At 42.5% G+C, this 20,337-nt stretch overlaps 9 protein-coding genes across 9 annotated transcripts; 6 read left to right on the top strand and 3 right to left on the bottom strand.

The window, feature by feature from the left end:
• Nucleotides 1-345: 345 nt before the first annotated feature.
• IL334_007332 (uncharacterized protein) lies at nt 346-1,167 on the top strand (the record flags this gene model as incomplete). The annotated part of the gene is made up of 1 exon (XM_062939022.1): nt 346-1,167. The coding sequence occupies one exon, from the start codon at nt 346-348 to the stop codon at nt 1,165-1,167; it is 822 nt and encodes a 273-aa protein (XP_062795073.1).
• A 473-nt stretch (nt 1,168-1,640) lies between these two features.
• Nucleotides 1,641-4,916, bottom strand: IL334_007331 (uncharacterized protein; the record flags this gene model as incomplete). The annotated part of the gene is made up of 2 exons (XM_062939021.1): nt 1,641-3,932; nt 4,182-4,916. 2 exons carry the CDS (start codon nt 4,914-4,916, stop codon nt 1,641-1,643), a joined length of 3,027 nt encoding a protein of 1,008 aa, XP_062795072.1.
• A 923-nt stretch (nt 4,917-5,839) lies between these two features.
• IL334_007330 (uncharacterized protein) lies at nt 5,840-6,719 on the top strand (the record flags this gene model as incomplete). Its single annotated transcript, XM_062939020.1, has 2 exons — nt 5,840-6,312; nt 6,554-6,719. The coding sequence occupies 2 exons, from the start codon at nt 5,840-5,842 to the stop codon at nt 6,717-6,719; spliced, it is 639 nt and encodes a 212-aa protein (XP_062795071.1).
• Nucleotides 6,720-7,040: 321 nt separating this feature from the next.
• Nucleotides 7,041-8,730, top strand: IL334_007329 (uncharacterized protein; the record flags this gene model as incomplete). The annotated part of the gene is made up of 6 exons (XM_062939019.1): nt 7,041-7,045; nt 7,110-7,189; nt 7,297-7,369; nt 7,483-7,633; nt 7,787-7,892; nt 7,997-8,730. 6 exons carry the CDS (start codon nt 7,041-7,043, stop codon nt 8,728-8,730), a joined length of 1,149 nt encoding a protein of 382 aa, XP_062795070.1.
• Nucleotides 8,731-8,859: 129 nt separating this feature from the next.
• On the bottom strand, nt 8,860-9,965 carry IL334_007328 (ribosomal protein L15; the record flags this gene model as incomplete). The annotated part of the gene is made up of 4 exons (XM_062939018.1): nt 8,860-8,975; nt 9,075-9,436; nt 9,575-9,735; nt 9,813-9,965. 4 exons carry the CDS (start codon nt 9,963-9,965, stop codon nt 8,860-8,862), a joined length of 792 nt encoding a protein of 263 aa, XP_062795069.1.
• A 480-nt stretch (nt 9,966-10,445) lies between these two features.
• IL334_007327 (lysine-tRNA ligase) lies at nt 10,446-13,021 on the top strand (the record flags this gene model as incomplete). Its single annotated transcript, XM_062939017.1, has 9 exons — nt 10,446-10,510; nt 10,585-10,720; nt 10,829-10,996; nt 11,142-11,248; nt 11,345-11,654; nt 11,741-12,238; nt 12,312-12,362; nt 12,431-12,699; nt 12,826-13,021. The coding sequence occupies 9 exons, from the start codon at nt 10,446-10,448 to the stop codon at nt 13,019-13,021; spliced, it is 1,800 nt and encodes a 599-aa protein (XP_062795068.1).
• Nucleotides 13,022-13,329: 308 nt separating this feature from the next.
• On the bottom strand, nt 13,330-15,436 carry IL334_007326 (uncharacterized protein; the record flags this gene model as incomplete). Its single annotated transcript, XM_062939016.1, has 4 exons — nt 13,330-14,067; nt 14,140-14,279; nt 14,370-14,633; nt 14,725-15,436. 4 exons carry the CDS (start codon nt 15,434-15,436, stop codon nt 13,330-13,332), a joined length of 1,854 nt encoding a protein of 617 aa, XP_062795067.1.
• Nucleotides 15,437-15,829: 393 nt separating this feature from the next.
• IL334_007325 (uncharacterized protein) lies at nt 15,830-17,143 on the top strand (the record flags this gene model as incomplete). Its single annotated transcript, XM_062939015.1, has 7 exons — nt 15,830-15,928; nt 15,989-16,039; nt 16,100-16,178; nt 16,243-16,331; nt 16,391-16,593; nt 16,657-16,995; nt 17,074-17,143. 7 exons carry the CDS (start codon nt 15,830-15,832, stop codon nt 17,141-17,143), a joined length of 930 nt encoding a protein of 309 aa, XP_062795066.1.
• A 439-nt stretch (nt 17,144-17,582) lies between these two features.
• IL334_007324 (uncharacterized protein) lies at nt 17,583-20,173 on the top strand (the record flags this gene model as incomplete). Its single annotated transcript, XM_062939014.1, has 5 exons — nt 17,583-17,827; nt 17,949-17,977; nt 18,051-19,532; nt 19,625-19,964; nt 20,053-20,173. The coding sequence occupies 5 exons, from the start codon at nt 17,583-17,585 to the stop codon at nt 20,171-20,173; spliced, it is 2,217 nt and encodes a 738-aa protein (XP_062795065.1).
• Nucleotides 20,174-20,337: the final 164 nt, after the last annotated feature.

Raw genomic sequence — 20,337 nt, 5'->3', positions numbered from 1 at the left:
AGGAGAAGCACTCTATCGGAATTGCCCAGGCGACTTCTTACATATATACAGGTACATGATCGACCATATCTAGAGTAGATCGTGACATACACTCAGTTCCAGTTCGAATTCCAGTTCCAAGACACTCACACATCTCATCGCTTAACATAAGAACAAGTAACAAAGTAGTACACCTCTGCTGACATACTGGATTTACCTCTTTGGCTGATTACTACTGTTTCTTTCATTATGTCACACCACAATCCCAACAGATCTCAGCCCAATTGCCACTCGGTGTCATGCACATTCGGGACTTTGACGAATGTTTCTGTTCATTTTGACGCCGCCACCGCGAGACGATTCAAGATGGAAGGCATGGGCGCTCACAATCTCGAAGTCGATAAACCGGGCAAAGCAAGGATCGTAAAGATTTCAGAAAACTCATTCCAATCCACCCTTGGACCTTCCAAAGAAGGCATCGCAAAATTCATCAGAGGTCTCAATAATAAATTTGGCTCGGAATTCGAGTGTACCAGCGGATTCATGATCGAACCAACCTCAGATAAGCGTTTCATTGCTTTTCAACCTAAACCTTCGATTAAAGAAGGCGAATACAGGTTCGCCGAGAGAAACGATGATGTCTCTTGGCCCAGTCTTCTCGTTAGTGGTCTACCACAAACATCGGAGCATCGAACTCAGTGTCGGCATCTGGATGTGACTAATGAAGATGTTGCAATCATGTCCACGCAATTCATCAAGTGTCAAGAAGAAGGACGATTTCCAAAGGCCGCCTTGGATCTCAACTTAAGTGGATACGGCATAGGACACAAAGACGTTTCGGTTGATGGGCAATGCATCATGCTGAGACCTTGCGTCACCCAACCAAGTTCTTCGAGTCTCAACAACCGTGGAATGCAAGATACCGCAGGAAACATCTCCGGTAACGACGCAGGTACAGACTGCATGTTCGTGTTCAAGCACAACTTTGGTGACAATTGGCCTTGTCACGGTGTACCCTCTGACTCAGGAAGTTCACGTACGTTTGTGGGAGACGTAAATTACATCACATGGAATAAGAAAGATAGCCAATGGCTTTTTCCACCTGAGATTGCAGTCAACGACACTGTGCTGTCTGAAGATTTTTCAAGTCAGATTGAGAACCAAGATGAGAGTAGTATCAGTAGATAAAGCAAAACGAGATTATCTTCTTGTGCGACCAGTCGATCAAGCATCTTTCGTACTTTATCGGCTCACACATCATTCCTAATCCTCGACGGCTCTTCTCTGGGTTTCTGGTGTTATCGGACGTACTCCAGCATTCCTGAATTAATTTCTTTCTTCTCAGTCAGTAGACAGCTCGTAGTAAGTTTGTGCCACTTAAGACTATATTCGATGTTTTCCTTAGTACAATGGAATGTATGAACGATATTGAACTTGCATTCTGTGGCACACGACATAATTGCATCGCCTAATTTCACAAGTCAATTGGTTGGCCACTATATCAGCTTTCGTTACTAATGAGTGACTTCCAGAGTCAATGCATTTCATGATTATTGTTTTTCACTACAAAATGTTTATTGTTTACTATATACCAAATTCATTGAAGAGTCCATGACAAAATTTTATAGCGAAAAACGAAAATCGAAGGTATTGTTTTTGGCTTATGCTAAAACTTCCCATTCAGGTTGTAATTCATCTTCATCCACCCAAACGATTTCGTATTCGCCATCTTCCGAATCGTCGAATGATCTTTCTTCGATACAATCAGTTTCCGTTGATTCGGGAGCTGAAGAAGTTGATGTTGAAGTGGCAGAAGAGGTGGGAATTGTCTCTTCGGTTGTAGACGTGGATGAAGCAGTGACGGTGGCGGTTTCGCTTGGAGGAGGATAAGCGAACTGACTTTCAGCGGAAATCGATGCCGAAGCTGAAACGGCAGGCGAAGCTAAATCGATCTTTCCTGGAATATTCACCGATGAAGTGATACTTGCTGTTTCGGAGGCAGTCACAGTAGGTGAAACAGATGCCGCTGAAGAAGTCATTGTCATTGTGACATCTACTGTAGTCCAAGATGTGACTGATTCAGTTGCAACTCCATTATCATTCTCGTCTACCGAAGCAGTAGCGGAAGCAGATGAAGTAATCATTGATTCGGCTGATGAAGAGGTTGAAGAAGCAGTTACTGGATCGGTGGGAAATGCCGATTCGATATTAGGGGAACTAGGAGAAGTGGATTCAGTTGAGCTTGATTCAGCCGCCGATGAGGTCATAGAAGCTTCCGTGGGAGAAGCGGTAATCGAAGGACTTCCAGCTGATCCGGAATCACTTGCTGAAGGCGTGACAGAAGGTCCACCTGCTGATCCAGAGTCCATGGCAGAAGCTACACTCGATGCAGTCGGTATAACACTTGATCCTGACTCAGAAGCGGTAGGTGATGGAGCGCCGTAAGTACCTGAATCAGCAGCTGAAGCTACAGGGTCTGCTGAGCTTGAAGCGGAGTCGGAGGAGGCGCCGGTGGGAGAAGGAACGCCGAAAGCTCCTGAATCAGCCGCGGAAGGGATTGCAGAAGTAGAGTCGGAAGAAGCTGTTGTAGAAGGTGTACCTGCTGAACCTGAGTCGACCGCTGAAGGCAATGTACTCGAGCTAGTGACAGACACGGTGGCCGATGGATCAACAGAAGACATTACAGGAAGAGTGGCGTCGGTTGGAAGGCCAGAGATTGTGATTGAAGCTGTTACAGGGGCAGTGACAGGTGCAGTGGCGTTGATGATTGGCATAGTGACATTGACGTCAATTGGCGCAGCACCGTTGACGGGAATAGTAACGTTTCCGTAAGGATCTGTACCGTTCGTTGGGATAGTGGTATTTCCAACAGCAGTAGGATCTGTACCGTTCATAATGGTACCACCGGGGTTTGAAGAATCGGAATCATCAGAACTACCACTGCCACCGTACCAGATAGGGTATGGAGCTGATGTTTGAGCTGATACAGATGAACCGGTAGGGGATCCTGAGGAAGAAGCTGAATCACCTGAACCACCATACCAGATTGGATAAGGAGCAGATGAAGCAGTAGCAGTGGGAGAAGAGGAAGAAGAATCGGAATCGGAACCTGAATCAGAGATAGAGCTGGATGAATCAGATCCAGAATCACCGTAGCTTGACTGATTATGACCTGGTACACCCGAAGAAGAATCGTCTGAACTTGAAGATGAGTCGTCGGAAGATGATCCAGAGCCAGAGCCAGAGCTACTGGAGGATTCTGAGCCAGTGGAGGAAGAAGCAGAATCGGAAGTAGAAGCGGAATCGGAGGATGAAGTTGATCCCGAGGAAGAAGTAGAATCGGATGAAGTGGAATTATCGGTTGAACCGTTGTCGAAATTTGATGTAGTATGTCCTGGAACAGCATTTGAATCTGTATCAGAAGACGAGGAAGATACTGAAGTACTATCTCCAGAAATAGATGACGCGTCATCTCCTCCTGATGAGGAAGAAGAGGTCGAACTATTATCTGAAGAAGCAGTATTTCCTGTGCTTGAAGATCCAGTCGCTGAGGAATCACTAGCAGAAGATGAAGATGAAGCTTCGGGAGCAGCAGTTGAGATTGGGTTATAGATATTTGATGCTGTTTGGAGGTATGGGTTGGTAGCTGCTGCTGCTGTTGCTGAAGCAACGTTTATGGACGTAGCAGATGCAGAATCACCGGTGATTACAGAGGTAGCAGTAGCAGTTGAAACATTGATATCGGCTGACGTGGTTATAGGTCCAGTGACATAAGGATAGGAATCTTCGTCATCACTATCGTCAGGACCGTCATCTACGGATGCAGATCCGGTTGTTGAAGATGTATAGGAGGATGAAGTCGAAGTTGGATTAGAAGAATAATAAGTAGGTGAAGCTGTGGCTGTACCGTCAGATCCGATGTGAACGACATAATCCCAAGTACCGTCGGCTTCCTGTAAGTCACAAAGGCGTTAGTGGAGTTTAGCGACATTATCGATATGAATGCTGTAGTCTGTCCTGCTACCTTTTTTCTTCCAACTACTGCAACTACCCCAAAATCCTAGATCGTTTACTCCTCCCTTTCGCAGTTCATCCGCAGTTACCCTCTTCCGCTCTTCAATTGACAGATGGATTCCCTTTTTCTCATACATATACTAGAAAGACTTTCCAAACCTTTGACTCGGACCGGAAATATCACTCACCTGAGTTGGTTCCAATATCACTTCCAAAGTGATAGTTGGTAAATAACCACCTAAATTATTCTTAGCATAACTTTCAGCGGCTTTTTGGATCTCATCCATATAGCCATCTGATCCATCATCTCCATCTGAACTATCTTCTCCATCTGAACTTGCTGATCCTCCACTGCTTGATGACGTGACAGTAGCAGTCGTAGTAGCCATACTCGTAATTGTTGCAGTTACAGGTGTATATACTGAATAAGTCAAAGTTTCGTATTGTTGGGCATTCGATAATAACGACGAAAGATATTCGCTTGATACATTTCCTGGATTTGGATTTATGGTATCTAATCCACTATTTGTATTTTGACTTCCTGTCGTTGCGTTTGAACTTGATTTATCGAATGGAGACAATCCAGGCTCATCAGTGACTGATGATGATGCAGCGACTGGTATACCGGTGAAAGTTGATGTTGCTGTTATTGAGCTTGATCCAGAAGCAGAAGCAGGATCGGATGATTCTGCTGATCCCGTCACCATTGATGTAATGGCACTACCACTGGCACTAGCACTGCTAGAAGCTAACTCTGGTCCTGACGAAGGATCAATCACATCTCCCGCTGAACCAGATGCTGATACATCTTGACGTTTATTCCCATATATCCTCCTGAATAAAGGTTGATGTCTCCTTCTTCCAGGTAAAGCTACTGTACTACTCGCGAGAAGAGGAAGAAGCAACAATGATGAAGTCTTCATCTTGATTGAGAACCTAAAGGAAAGTAGAAACAAAGAATGTTAGAGCCACCGGGGCTAACTGTTTTGCAAAGAGAATGTAAGTGTCCTTTCGACTGGCGAAAAGATCTCTAAAGGTTATCGATGATTTAGGTATTCGAGTCGGAAGAGATTAAGTTAGAAAGACAGGTCTTCAAGACTTTGTCAATAAAAAGAATACTGATGATGGCGAGTAAATTTTCGAATAATGCAGAGAAGAACAAAGAAGAGGATACATCGAGATGACCTTTGATCATTCTCATTATTTCTACCACGCCATCTAAGACTTTCCACTCCATTCACTAGCTATCTACCATAAGATCATTTTCAAGCTGCGGCAAAAAGGTAAGAAAAAGGAAATCAGTGCTTCTAGCAGGAAATCCTCTGGTATAGCTCATTGATACTTCCCATGAGATGAGATGGACTGACAGAGAAGAAGTCATTGATTGGAGATGGCGGTACATGACTGATGTGTTATATCATCTTGTCAAAAGGGGAGAACATGAGAGATGTAGGGAATGACATGTAGAGTGACGATGGTGGGATCAAGATGAGATGGCTGACACAAGACAAAATATCTGCAGCAGATAGCCCCGGCGCAGGGACGGAGTTGAACCCATATCTCCGGAAGGGTTACCGTTTGATTATCAGGCTGAATTTCCACGTTATCCGCTTGAAGACAAGATATCAGGCTCACCCCTCGTCAGTTTCGTTTTTCCCCCGTTGCTGTATTTTTGAACGATTTTAATATCATCCCGAAGAATTAACAGACCATCGCAAACCTGCATCAAGTCACAACGACCTTTCCGACAAAACACGTCCAACACAGCTGACTCGCAAGTATTCTCGCACGCTCGCTTACTAAACAATCTGTTGCTTATCCTTCCTCAAGCTGAAAATTTCATACGATGGCCTCACCGACTCTCGCTTCCTCATCTCGAGCTATACTATCTTTACCATCCATATCAACCATTGGATCTACACGAGGTGTCTTACACAGAGCTAGACCACCTAGGATAACAGTACTACAATCGCCTCATACGCCAAAACTACCAAAACCCACTTCAGGTACATCGCATCCTGTCGATCCTAAAATTCACGGACAACCCACCTCATCTACGTCTTCAACTGTATTGGAGGATAGTGGATTAACATTCCATCATTCACCTCCACCATCGTTACCTTCGTACACTAATGGAGGGGTACCTCCGTTCTTACAATGGTTAGGAGGTAAAAGTATTCGTTTGACAGGTGAAGAGAGTGCTCCGACATTGAACGAAAGGATTGTGTACGGAGGGGAATTGGAATGGACGGAAGAAATGGTTTCGAGAATGAAAGCATTAAGGGTGGAAGGGAAAAGCAGAAATGAAATTGGTAAAGCGTAAGTAATGCCTTCCTCATGGCGTAGTCTCTCCCGAAGTCAGCCGATCGTTTCCTGGTCAGCTATTGCAATTTGTTTGACTACTATATGTGGAACATCATTGTCATCTGCGATTAGTCACTGTCCTTCTCTGACCTGTTCTGAATACGCTGTTCATGACTGGCAGCATGATTCTTCTGCGACTTCAGAATAGTCCCGAGTTCCAGCGCGTCCTCGTAGCTGACCTCCTCTCTTTGATCAGCCTTCAACTTCCCGGAGACCAATACAGACTTATACCTCGAGTTGCACCTCAAACACCCGTACAAGCAGCGAGTAGAATCACGGAATTGGAAGAACAGAAATCTACTTGGGGATATAAGAAGAAGGTCGCTAGGGCAATCAGACAGAAAAGGAAGGAGTTCTGGTAGTTTGCGTAGCAGTTTACAACCATGCATACCATATCAATCTCATCTCCCATGCATGTCGACATGATAGAACTGTTCGTTGTCATATCAGCATATATTGTCCCTTGCTTTGATCACTGAGTCGCTCTGAGCTATATCTTGGGAGATATCAAATGTCAATCATGATATTTTACAAGTTGTGACAAGTGCGGTGATGTCCACTCAAAAGAAAGATTCTTTGTCGCCACCTACAAAAGTCACAATCCTCGTTGAGTACAAGTACTTTATATACTATTAGATACCTTCATATCAGCGAAGCTTTGCTTGCGGTGCTGCTCAAATAAGATGAAGTGAGTTCCCCTACTTTGTGCGTCCTGCTCGCTCTTTTTTGCTGATACCGATGCTTTCAAATAGCACAATACGAGAGATCAATCGAATCAACGAGAGGGAACTTCAACTAGGTGTAAAAGGGTCATGGCATGATGAATACAAAGGTGATTATCTACTCAAATCTTCCCCCTTCCCCACTCTCTCGCTTTCTGAAAGCCTGTTGCTGCTATCAGGCCTCTGCTGAAATCTTGATCTTGTGCAAACGTCACAGACTCGGCATATGTTTTTGTAGGAGGATTATCACATGACTTGACAGAAGGAGACATCTTGACTATATTCTCACAGTGAGTAGAATCATTTCATGTTATCCGAATCCCATGTCCAGCGTTTCTCATATGTACTTGTCAAACTCAGTCGAAACTAATATGTTGTGTTCCGTATCACTTGTCTTTTCAAGATGGGGCGAGATAATAGATATCAATTTACCGAGAGATAAAGAAACTGGTAAAGCCAAAGGATTCTGTTTCCTGATGTATGAAGATCAAAGAAGTACTGTTTTAGCTGTAGATAATATGAATGGAGCTCAAGTGCTGAGCAGGATAATAAGGGTGAGTTGAGCGTCTTTCTGCTTTTCGACACGAAAAAAAGAATTGCTTGCTGGAATAGGAGTGTCTTGTATTTGAGCTACTCGTTTGACGGTAAAAGCTAGTTGAGCGCAGACGCTACTTGAATGCTGACCGCATACTCTGTTGTGCCCATAGGTCGATCACACAAGAAACTACAAACAACCCGGTAAACGTAATGATGAGGGTGAATATGAAGAACCCGAAGAACCAACATATAACGCTATGCCACCTATATTATCTGGTGAGTGAAATGTATACTCGAAAATCTTTCCGGTCACTTTCTACATTCATCTTCCTCGCACCAAGGTTTCAGGCAATGAGCTGGGCTGACGTCTAACGGTATAGAATCTGAGTCTGATGATAGCTCAGAAGATGAGAAGGATAATTTGGATGAAGAAGATCCAATGGCAGCGTTCATTCGAGCTGAAAAGAAAAAAGACAAGTCAAAATCAAAAGGGAAAGCAAAAGAACTCACTCAAGGTGAAAAAGGGAAAAAGAGAAAACACGATGGCGAAAGTAAAGAAGATAGGAAAAAGCGAAAAGAGGAAAAGAGAGCTAAGAAAGAAGATAAGAGCAAGAAGAGAATAAAAGTGAAAGAGGAAGAAAAGGAAGGTACACCTTTATGGAGAAAGGAATCTCGTGATACAGATGGATCGTCAAGGAAGGACAGAGATGCCGTTGATAGAAAAGAAGAAGATAGGAAAGGAAGAGCGAATAGAGATAATTGGAGAGATGGGAAATTCGAATTAGAGCGCGAAGAAAGAGAAAGATCAAGAGAAAGAGACACGGAATGGGAACGGGAACGACTTGCTTCGGATCGAACGAAAGACCAACGGGAAAAAGACCAAGGTATATCGAGAAATCGAGCTGTGAGAGGTACAGATGAAAGACGATATGATTCACGAGAAAGATCTTACGAGAAGGATAGAGTAGATCGAAGAGATCGATATAGGGATGATGATAGGGATAGACGTAGAGATGACCGAGACAGGGACGATAGGCCTAGAGATGATTATTCTCGGGATAGAAGAGGAGACGATCGCGATAGAAGAAGGGATGATCGCGATTACAGGCGATAATGTCACTAAAGGGATGATCGCGATTACAGGCGATAATGTCACTCAATGTATTCGACTGGAAATGTAAAAAAAGTCCGGATGACATGAAACTTCCTGGTAATATGCATAGTATTACGATGGATCAGTTCACTATAGTTGAGCTTCCACAGGTTTCCCTTCTGTCCATTCTGAAGGCGTCATCTTTCGAGCAGAGGAGGGGATCGTTTCGGCCAAGTAACCGTATTTCTTGGGGTTTGTGTAGTATACTACGACGTTGCAGTATCATCAACACAAGTCCGGTAACAAATTGACGGGTTGCATCTGGAGTTCAACCAAGAAGCAAGAAGTATAGAGTGTAAACTCACAGATATCAGTTTTCCTAGTAGGTTTAGCATCTTTAATAACCCTTCCGACGAATTTATCAGGGAATATTTCTTTTCTCAATCCCAAATTATTATGATACACAGCTGAAAGTGAACCACCAGCAGATATAATAGCTTCAGCAGCAGATTTAGAATATCTTGATAATTCTAAATTTAACGCTGGTAAAGGTAATTCCGGATTAATATCACCTAATAATTTGATTCCTGAATATCCAGATAATCCATGTACTGCATTTGATCGAACGATTGATCCTATTGTTATTGTTTCTGATGGATCAATTCTACCCAATGACAAAAACGATTGTAGCGTTGAAATCGATAAAGGTGCGTATGTCTTCGATGTGCTATGTATCAAAAACATTTACATGTAATCAGTAAATATTCAATATTCTGTTCGAATCACAAGAACGTGAGATTGAGGTAATTCTGTTCGAATCAAAGGAACGTGAAACTGAGGTATCACTTTGAAGAAACGAACTCACAAGTTGATGAATCCTCTCTTGGGTACTTTTCTATGTAAAGGAGTTTGACCACCTTCAAAGCCTAATCTGACACCTTTACCATTTCTTGCTTTTTGACCTTTATGTCCTCTACCTGAAGTACCACCTCTTTGTGAACCTGGACCTCTACCATATCGTTTTTCCTATAACACGTAAGATCAGATTTTGTCAGCTATAATAGTATCTCGTCAGGTGCAAATTGGCCAAAATGAGAACATACGGAATGGGTAGATCCTTGTGCGGGTTGTAAATCACCCAAATGAGCGAAAGAAGATGCTGCTCTAGACGATGAAGCCGTTGAAGTATTGGTGAAGAGTCTGGAGGATGATGACAGTATTGATCGTATCGGCTGGGTGAATATATTGAACGACATCTCGGTGCAATGTGTATGAACCAGTCGAGTACAGGTATATATGTAAATGATTATCCTTGCTGGAAACTTGCTCGAAAGTCAAAAGACAATTCCCATAAAAAGCCCACGAACGAGAGAGGAAAGATGTCGCTTATCACTCCTCCTTCACACCGTTTTGGCAGTATTTACGTAATATACATTGGGCACAAAGCATAATGCCACGTCATGGCAAGTTCAGTTTGGTTATGGATTTGACCTTCAGCTGTAATCTTATAACTCGATTTTTGGTCAGAAGGAGAGGAAAAAGAGTAAAGATCTTGGTTTACTTTGATTCGTATCAAACTTGAATCTCATACTTCAACTCGCTGTATGCTCAGAGCTCTGACTCGTTCTTTAGTCAGGTCAACACGTACATTTCAAGCATCTACTGATTCAACTCGATACGTATCATTCTCACCTTATCTACTTTGTCAGCGATATCAACAAATCAGAAATCTCAAAATGTCCGCTCCTGTAGAAGCTAATCTTCATAAAGATGAAGTGACCGGTGAAATGATTTCCAAGTCGTAAGTTGTGATTTATACATATCCGTAGGAAGTGAGATTATTTTAATTCTGATGCGATCCGTGTCTATGCGTAGCGAGCTCAAGCGAAGACAAAAGGAAAGAGCAAGAGCAGCTACTAAAGCTGAAAAAGAAGCTTCCAAACCTACACCAGTAGCTAAAGTCGAAAAGGGACCTTCTAAAGCTACTGCAGAGGCAGAGATGGATGCAGGTGTAAGTTTCGTTCTCCCCAGACATCCCAAAAGTGTCTACTATCCCTCATTTATCTCCCGTTCAGCTCAAGGAAGTAGGAGGTGGCATAGCTGATAATCTGTTCAACAGGCTTTCAGAGAGATGAGAATCAAAGAGATTCAAGCTCTTAGAAAATCACAATTACCTAATCCTTATCCTCACAAATTCCATGTCACTCAATCTGTCCCCCTCTACATCAAAGAATGGGGAGCTGAAGGAAAGATCGAGAAGGGAACCACTGTCTCTGACGCTAAGCCTGTAAGTGTGAATCTTGCGAGTTGTCTCGGGAGGAATATCCGTAGCGAAAAGCAAGTAACAGAGCTCAGGATTCACCTCTCTTGTCCTCGTACATTCATCTGCCTGTCCGGGTAGTCTGCTAATGAAGTCTTGCGTTGGACCACAGATCTCGCTCGCTGGTCGAGTTCACACCATCCGAGAATCATCTTCCAAGCTCATTTTCTACGATTTGAAAGCCGACGGTGAGAAGATCCAAGTCTTGGCTCAAGCGCAGTAAGTGATCATCACTCTAACCTTGTCCATGTTTTTCAAGTGAATTTGCGTCTGCGAATAAAATTTACACTGATTCCATGTCTACCGAATCAATAGAAACGCATCTTCAATAGAAGAATTCATCTCATCCCACTCATTGATCCGAAGAGGTGATATAATCGGTGTTACTGGTATTCCATCTCGAACTAAAATGGGTGAACTTTCACTCTTAATCTCTTCCATACAATTACTCTCACCTTGTTTACATCAATTACCTGGTAGAGAAGGTGTGGTAGATACTGAAAGTAGATATAGAAAGAGGTATTTGGATTTAATCATGAATCAATCCACAAGAGATGTTTTCATTACAAGATCCAAAGTTGTCAATTATATCAGAAAGTTCTTGGACAATCTGGGTTTCCTCGAGGTGAGTGAGATTCTCCCCTTCACTATTGGCACTCCTAAATCACATTTTGTATGAGGGCACGGGCTGATCACTTTCCCACTTGACAGGTCGAAACACCTATGATGTCAATGATAGCAGGTGGAGCTACAGCTAAACCATTCGTAACACATCACAACGATCTCAAACTTGATTTATTCATGCGAATTGCACCTGAACTTTATTTGAAGGAATTAGTTGTTGGTGGATTAGATCGAGTATTTGAAATTGGAAGAGTATTCAGGAATGAACAAATCGACATGACACATAATCCCGAATTCTCAATTTGTGAATTCTATATGGCTTATGCGGACATGTACGATTTAATGGATATGACAGAATCCATGATCACTGGTCTAGTTCAATATTTATATGGAACGAATAAAGTCACTTTCCATCCTCAAGGTAAAGGTGAAGGCAAAAAATCATATGAAGTAGACTTCACTACTCCTTGGAAAAGATTCGATATGATCGGTGAACTGGAATCTCAACTAAACGTTAAATTCCCTCCTGGAGAAACTTTACACGATGACAATGCCAATAAATTCTTGAGAGATTTATGCGAGAAAGTAGGTGATCATGTTTTTTGATCTCAGGCTAGAATAAAATGTGAAAGTCTGACAAAATATTTGACTGTAATAGCACAACGTCGATTGCGCTGAACCAAAGACCAACGCTCGGTTGCTCGACAAAGTGAGTTCATAGGCTTATATACATTTTGATATTGTTTCACGACACTAATCATCCTCTCACTATTCTAGCTCGTTGGAGAATTTATCGAAAACCAATGTGTCAACCCTTCGTTCATCGTTGGACATCCCCAAGTCATGTCACCCCTTGCTAAATATCACAGATCCAGACCTGGATTATGTGAAAGATTCGAAGCGTTCATGTGCACAAAAGAAATCTGTAATGCTTACACTGAGTTGAACGATCCGTTCGATCAAAGATCAAGATTCGAGGAACAAGTAAGACAGAAGGAAGCAGGTGATGATGAAGCTCAAGGCGTCGATGAGACTTTCTTGGATGCGTGAGTAAACTTGTCTTTTCAATGAAGGTTCAATCCAATTCGAAGGGGTGAAGCATGGATATAAAGCATGATCATTCATACATCGTCTTTTCCTCAACTTTGCTGACTTCGTCACCACTTGCGTAGCCTCGAATACGGTCTCCCCCCTACTGGTGGTTGGGGTCTCGGTATCGACAGATTAGTAATGTTCTTGACTGATTCAGCAAACATTAAAGAAGTCCTCTTGTTCCCAGCTATGAGACCCGTAGTAGCTAATTCAGTAGAAGCTGTCGCTCCTTCAATTACAGCTACTGAAGCCGCTAAAGAGGCTGAGACCGCTTAGGGCAATGTAATGGCCTGAAATCCCAAGATTAGGTGTACATTTTAAGGTAGATTGGATGCATTTTGATCATTTGCTCTCTGGATTATATCATACACCGTATATTCTGCTTCTACCGGGTTTGTCTCGTCGCATACTCATTCAATGACTGAAGGTGATTTCACTACACGTGATACATATTAGGTGACAGATTAAAACAGTTATTAAACATCTATGTATAGTACAAACCATTTTGACTTCATTTCAACTTCATTTCAACTTCAGAAAACCAACCAAAATACAACCTCTCCTCTATTTGATCAGTGATTCCCTTATATACCCATCTGATCAACTTCTTGACTTGCAGCCACGGCAGCTACACCTTCAGCCATCCTTCTCATAGCTTCTTCTAGACTCATTTCATTGCCATCTTCATCCCTTAATCCACCACCAGACGGTAATTCCAGCAAAGCTCGTGCTAATCCTTCATGAGTTGAACTTAACTCATCCACAGATGTCGTCGAAGTCAGATCATGAGATGAAGCTAATTGTGCAAATTCATTATCGACTTCTTGATGTTCAAGATCATGTTCGTGGTCATGGTCGTGTCCATGTTGAAGGGAATGTTCATGTAATTGCGCTTGCGTAGGTTGTATCAAGTCTAATTTATTTTGTTCATCTTGATCGTACGAAGTCAATAAAGGGTCCAAGATATTTCCTAATGGATTCTGATCGTGGTCGATTCCATTCTCGTTTCCTGCTTGATCAGAAGAATTGAACTTATGGTCCTCGATTCCCATATCCATTTCGGTCCCGTTGTTACGAGACATTTGTGTCAACGATAATGGAGAGTGAGACTGAGATGAAGAATTAATCTTTGAACCGTTCTTCATCGTTCCACTTGAAGTTCTCTTGGTTGATCCTTTTAGTTGTTTATGTTCTTTCACCGGACCTTTCAGCTTCCTATATCGATTATAGATATCAGGGTATTTCACTTTGAGTGCCAATGCTAACGGAGGTGGTAAAGATGGATCCATAGTTGTTGGATCCGCCGCTACTTTGGCCAAGTACTGTACAATTACAAGAACAATTAGTGATTGATCCATGCTCTGCACAGCTGAAAATATAGTCTACCAACTCACCGCTTCTTTCTCTTCTTCAGATATGTTCAATACTTTTCGTATGTCATCAAGCGTTTTACCAGCCTCGATTTGTTTATTTAACCAAATATCAATCGCTTTAGGTAATCTTCCACCTTCAGTATCCGCATCTGAGAATGGATCTATGGAAAAAGGAGGAGAGTCAACATCAGCTGACTGATCCGAGGATGTCGAAATTACCAGCTATTAGGCCTGGATGTAGAGGTACTCACCATGTCCATCATGTTTCCAATGATAAACAACTCTACAATCACCAGATTGATTTTCGCTCAACACGATCCGACTTGCACAAGCACATTTGACTGATCTCTTGGTATTCAACCTCAATTTCTCTTTTGGTAATACAGTTGAATGTTTTGATTCATACGTTCCAGCGTGATGACATGTGAAGGTGACTTTCTCCAAGACTGGTGAGACTCTTTTACGTTGTCTTGTTTTTAGCGGTGCTGCAGTAGATCTTTCTTCTGGATTCATAGCTACGCGAATTCCCAAAAATAACGTAAAGAACTCAGCTTTGATACGTATGGATCATAACATGAGTATTGACAAGCAAGATATGTTACTCACCCTCTAGAGATCTATTGTGAGCTCTTATTCTAGCTTGTAAACGTTCCGCAGATCTTTTATCAGGTGTGGTAGTTCTACGCTGAACGAAATGACACCAACTTGATTCAGCGTCTAGCCATCTTATAAAGTTGGCTTTACTATCGAATAATAGATATAAAGGTAACGGTGTGCTTTCATCTCTTATAGGTTTTGAAAATGGTGCAATATGCAATGATGGATTGTTTATTGGATTATTTTCTTGCCCATGTCTCAAGTTATCTGTCTTGGGTCTCTTGGGTTTGACTTGTACTTTCGGTGTGGACTGTAGTGACGTATCACCTTCATGCTGTTCATCTATACCTGGTGTGATTGACGGTGCAGACACGTTATCAAAATTCGTTATGGCTGCAGCAGCTAATAAAGCAGCCTGAGTATCGGCGTCTGTATTCGTGACATTTGCAGCGTGAGCGTGGGCATGAGCATGAGCATGTGCTTCGGCTTCAGCCTCAGCTTGAGCATGATCTAACGAAGCTTTGATAACGGCATCTATGTCTTCTTGAGTGGGTCGTCCATCATCCTCATTACCACTACCTTGATCTGTACCTGTCGAAGGGAAGAATTCACTCGATGCTTCTAATGAAGGATCAATTGCGAATGCAGTGATGTCGTTTGACGTTGGTGTCGCTGCTGCTGCTGCTAGGTTCAATGGTGGGTGAGTGGACTGATTCTCCATGATTCAGATGAGAACGCACAAGTCGAGGTGGACTGATAAAGTGGAGGATGAAAGTGGGGGGGTGGATTGGGAAATGGGGACAATAGGATGATAAATGGGAGGAAGATAGAAATGACAGTGTAGTAAGAGTGTATTTTAAAGAGGGGGGAAGAATGAAAGATGTGTGGGAAATAAAACATTCAGAGTTTGTTTTTTTTGAGGTTACCATCGATCAACTATCACCGAATAACCCCGATCATGTGGCAGTCCACACTCAGTCCTGTCATCATCCCCCTCAAAAGGTGGAGGTGCTCCCCCGCATTTCAACACGATCACAATACTATCCTGTATAATTGAACATTCCTTCCTTCTCTTCCTTCTTTCTCTTCTCATCCCCACACGAAAGTAAGCGATATGACAGACTCATTGGCAAAGTTAGAGCCTTACTTGCTGTTGGCAAGATCTACCAAAGGTGCTGCTGCAGCCAAGATCATATTGGACGTCACTGCCGCTGTAAGCTTCCCCCTTTCTTCCAGCCTCAAACGCACACAGAATTGACGTTATAACGATCAGCCTGGAATATACGTCTTCTCCGAATTGATGGAATTATCGAATATACAAGAGGTGCGTCAGCTGATAAAACCCAGCTCAATAGAAATCAGCTGATCCTTGTGTCTTTACCAGCTGTCAAACGATCCAAAGTATCAAGGACATTATCAACTTCTCAGATTATTCGCTTATGGTACTTTGGTTGAATATCAAAGTATGTGCCTAGCTGCAGAATCTTTGATCTCCTCGTACTCGCACAGCTAATCAAATACTCATAGCTGCATCTAGCTCATACCCGCCTCTCACTGCCCCTCATCAAGTGAAACTCAAACATCTCACTCTCGTTTCTCTCGCTTTGAAGAATAGAGTAAGCTTCTACGAGTTGGTTTTTGGGGACCTCAGCGAAGCTTACCGTCTTTTCTGTAGTCTCTGCCGTACGGTTTGATCCTGTCCACACTGCAAATAGAGTCGATACGTCAATTGGAAGATCTTATCATCGATGTCATATACGCTGGATTACTTGGTGGTAAGATACACCATCAAGAAAAGGTATTACATGTTGATTGGGTAGCAGGAAGGGATCTAGAGCAGAAAGATCTGTTGGAAGTCCAATCTGGTCTACTGAACTGGTCAGTCGTCGTAAAGATCGATGCCAACGATTCGATAACTGATTCTTGGTCCCGTGGCTTTAGGTGTAAAACGGCCGAAACGTTGTTATCAGCATTAGATGATCAGATACAAACTGTTCGACAAAACTCAGCTAAAGAGTCTGCTAAACAAGCTGAATATAAGATATACAGAGATAGAGAATATCAAAGTATCTCAAACGAGCTGAAAGCATCAAAATTCAAATCATTTGGAAGTGGCGGCGGACAGGGTATTTCGACTCGGCATGGTGGAATAGGTGGTGGAATAGGAAAGGATTTCTCTGGTATGGGAGGCCAGATGACTAATGAAGCTCTCCTAGCCGCTGTCGCAGGTGCAGGTGCAGGAGGTGGGAGTGGAGTTGGACCAAGGACGAATGGGAGATTGTGGGTGCGCTCATATTCTATCTCACCTCCTCGATGGCTGTTTGACTGATTTTGTCTTGGTGGTCCCGGTGGTAACAGAACGACTCGTAATGTTTCCAGTCCAGATGAATTGGCGACTCAAAGATCATCAAAGCGATTAAGGGATTGACCGAGATCTACGACGAGACTCACCTCGACTCGCCGTAGATGAGTGATGATGAGTGATGATGGTGTGAAGGTACCAGATGACAAGGAACGGGAGTGATCAGGTTTATGCAATAAGCGACCCAAGAAAAGTCACACTGGTCTTTGTTTGTAGCATTTTGTGTATAGAATATAACGAGTATGTAAAATAGTATCATCATGATTGACATGTCCTGAACTGTGCCATACATCTTACATCCATTAAAGTGTGATTCGGGAAAAACAGATAACTGAGTGGTTCAGACGAAAGCAAATTCAATTACGTAATTGATTTTGTTCATACATTTGTTGTCACGTCCTCGGATCTCAACGACATGTTAAATGATTTATCCATGTTTTGAGTATATTTCATACATCCTATTGTCTTTCCACCTCAGTGGTCAGTGGTCAGTTCGTCGGTCAAGATGGTCAGCACGACGCCTCATTCCACTTCAGCTTCAGGGTCAGATACGATTTCAGACAAATTAACGATTCAAGAGAAATTATTACTGTCACAAGCGATATATAAATTAGGTGCGATATCATGGGTTGCCATAAGTAAATTACTCTCACAACATCCCTGTTGTATGAGTCGACCCAACGGATTATTCACACCTGAATCATGCGAGAGCGTTTATATGGAATTGATGACTTCCATAGGTATAAATGTGTGAGTCATTGATCAGCATGTTCGTTTCGGACTTCAAATAATGGGATTCTGAATTGACATTCTTCATGGTTTTTTTTTGGTTTGTTTGGTTGGTTGGTTGGTCTTCTGATTGACGATATAGTCCTGCGCCTGACGCCATGAAACCGCAAGGTCAGTCTCTTTCTCGTGTTAGCTTATATCTGGTATTTCCTCCAAAAAACTAATGATATTGTGCGAATAATAGCGAAAAGTCATCTTCGATTGGCTCAGACATTTTATTTAAAGAGAATGGAACAACTTCAACTCTCAATAGAGACGTACGAAACTCGTTTCACCCAATTAATGTCAGAGATCACCTCATTGAAGAATGGTGAAGCGGATGAAAGTATAAAAAACGAAATCCGAAATACGTTGGCGAGGAAGTATGGGAAAAGATTATTGGATACTTGGTTTCCTGAATCAAGTGAATTGAAACAAGCTATAGAAGCTGGACCTACTACCGCTACTGATGAAGAGGATCAACAGCAAGAACAAGATCAACAACAAGAACAAGAACAAGCACAACAACAAGAACAGCAGCAAATTCCAGCAAAGAAGGAGGAGGAAAAGGAAGATCAAATATTGGAAAATGGTGCGAAGAAGCAAGAAAAGGAGGAAGAAAAGGGAGCTGAAATGACAGAACAGACAGTAGAGAACGAACAAGTTGGAGAAGACGTTGAAATGATAGACGATCAACCCCAAGCACCAATTCCCGCGGAAAATAACCAAGAAGTTGTGAAAGAGACATCTGAGGATAAGCAAGACGAGCAACCACAACGTGAAGAAAATAATGAGAAACCTGTCGTCGAAGAAGAAGAACAAGTCAAATCTGAAGAAATCAATAATTCACCTTCGACAAAAACGATCACGAATACAACCGCGAGGCCAGCACGACGAGGAAAAAAATCTTCACCTGTCAATTCAGTTCGATCAGAACTGTCCCCTCCGCCTGGATCAGATTTATCTCCACCCCCTTCAGATCAACCTACTCCCATACCCGAAGATACATTGCCTGTCAGCACACGATCAAATAAGAGGAAAGCTTCACTACAACCTCTAGGTGCGCCCATACCCAAAAGATCAGGTAGGCGAAGCGCTGCTGCTCCGGCAAACAAAGACACTGCGCCTGCTGTATCGCCAGCACCGACACAAGAAGAATCAAATGTCTCTGCTGAAGAAGAAGAAGAAGTCCCTTCTTCGACTACAAGAGGAAGAAGACCTGCTAGAAGAGAATCCACAAGGACAATAACAAAAAAATCGCAAGGTCAACAAACACAAGAATCACCTTCTGCTTCAACAAAAACAAAAGATTCAAGTCCGACTATATCAAGAAGGGCTCCTAGTGTATCTTCAACTCGCTCAACACCCGCAGCGGAAGAAAGAAGATCATCAAGAAGAAGTTTAGGTACCATTGCAACGGCCACAAATACGAAGATCACTAGGGGCATGAGGGATGATATAGTATCAAAGTCTGTTAGAGAACAAAGTACAGCTCTGGAAAGTGTTAAGCTTGAAAACGAAACTGAAACTGAAGATGATGAAGATCAAGAAGAAAAGAGACCTGTTAGATCTACTAGAAAACGAGGTCCAGACAAAGAAAAGGAAAAGGAAAAAGAAAAAGAAAAAGAGAAAGAGAAAGAAACACCTGCTCAGAGTGATAAGAGAGGTACGAGAGCATCTGCCCGGAGTGAGTGATTACACATTTCCGTTTACTGCTGGTGATAAGGGTTTGGGATAAAACAGGCGATCGGTTTTGGCTAACAAATCGTCGTGTAATAGCTATAAGAGAACCGTCAGAGAATGAACCCACACCTTCCATTGCGGACATCTCGGGTGAATTGGAAGCTGGTACACCGGCCTCAGCTTCAGCATCAGCGTCTAGAACAAAACCATCACAAGCCTCAAGATCATCCCAGAAATTACTGTATTCCTTGTTGGACACTATATCGTCACATCGAAATGGAAACGTCTTCCAAAATCCAGTGAAGAAAACCGAGGCTTCAGATTATTATGATGTGATTAAAAGGCCGATGGACCTTAAAACAATAAGAGCAAGAATCAAGGATGGGGTAATCACTGATGTGGATGAATTTGAAAGAGATGTTTTGTTAATTTTCGCGTGAGTGATCGGTGATCTTGCGAGATTCAAAATCTTGATTTCAAATGACTGGACGCAAATAAGCTGACATTTGACTCAACACCGGTAGCAACGCAATGATGTATAATGATACAGATTCACAGGTCTACGGCATGGCGAAGGAAATGTTGAAAAGTACCGAAGATCATATAGCTCATTTCAAAAACCTACAGCATCATGTTAGCAGATAGGTGGGATGGGTGGCAGGGCCAGCGAATGGACTTTTAAAGTATTTGTATGAAAATTCATGTCCATATGATGTACAGTATCTTGATATCAATGCATAATTTTTGAATGCGATCGGTCACACGGAGAATGAGTCCAGATGTAGCTTCTTACGTCCCATCTTCATCGC

Source organism: Kwoniella shivajii, chromosome 10 (assembly GCF_035658355.1).
Source record: "Kwoniella shivajii chromosome 10, complete sequence".
Lineage (NCBI taxonomy): Eukaryota > Fungi > Basidiomycota > Tremellomycetes > Tremellales > Cryptococcaceae > Kwoniella > Kwoniella shivajii.
Note: the sequence above shows the minus strand (reverse complement) of the source record. Positions and strands in the feature narration are given on the sequence as shown.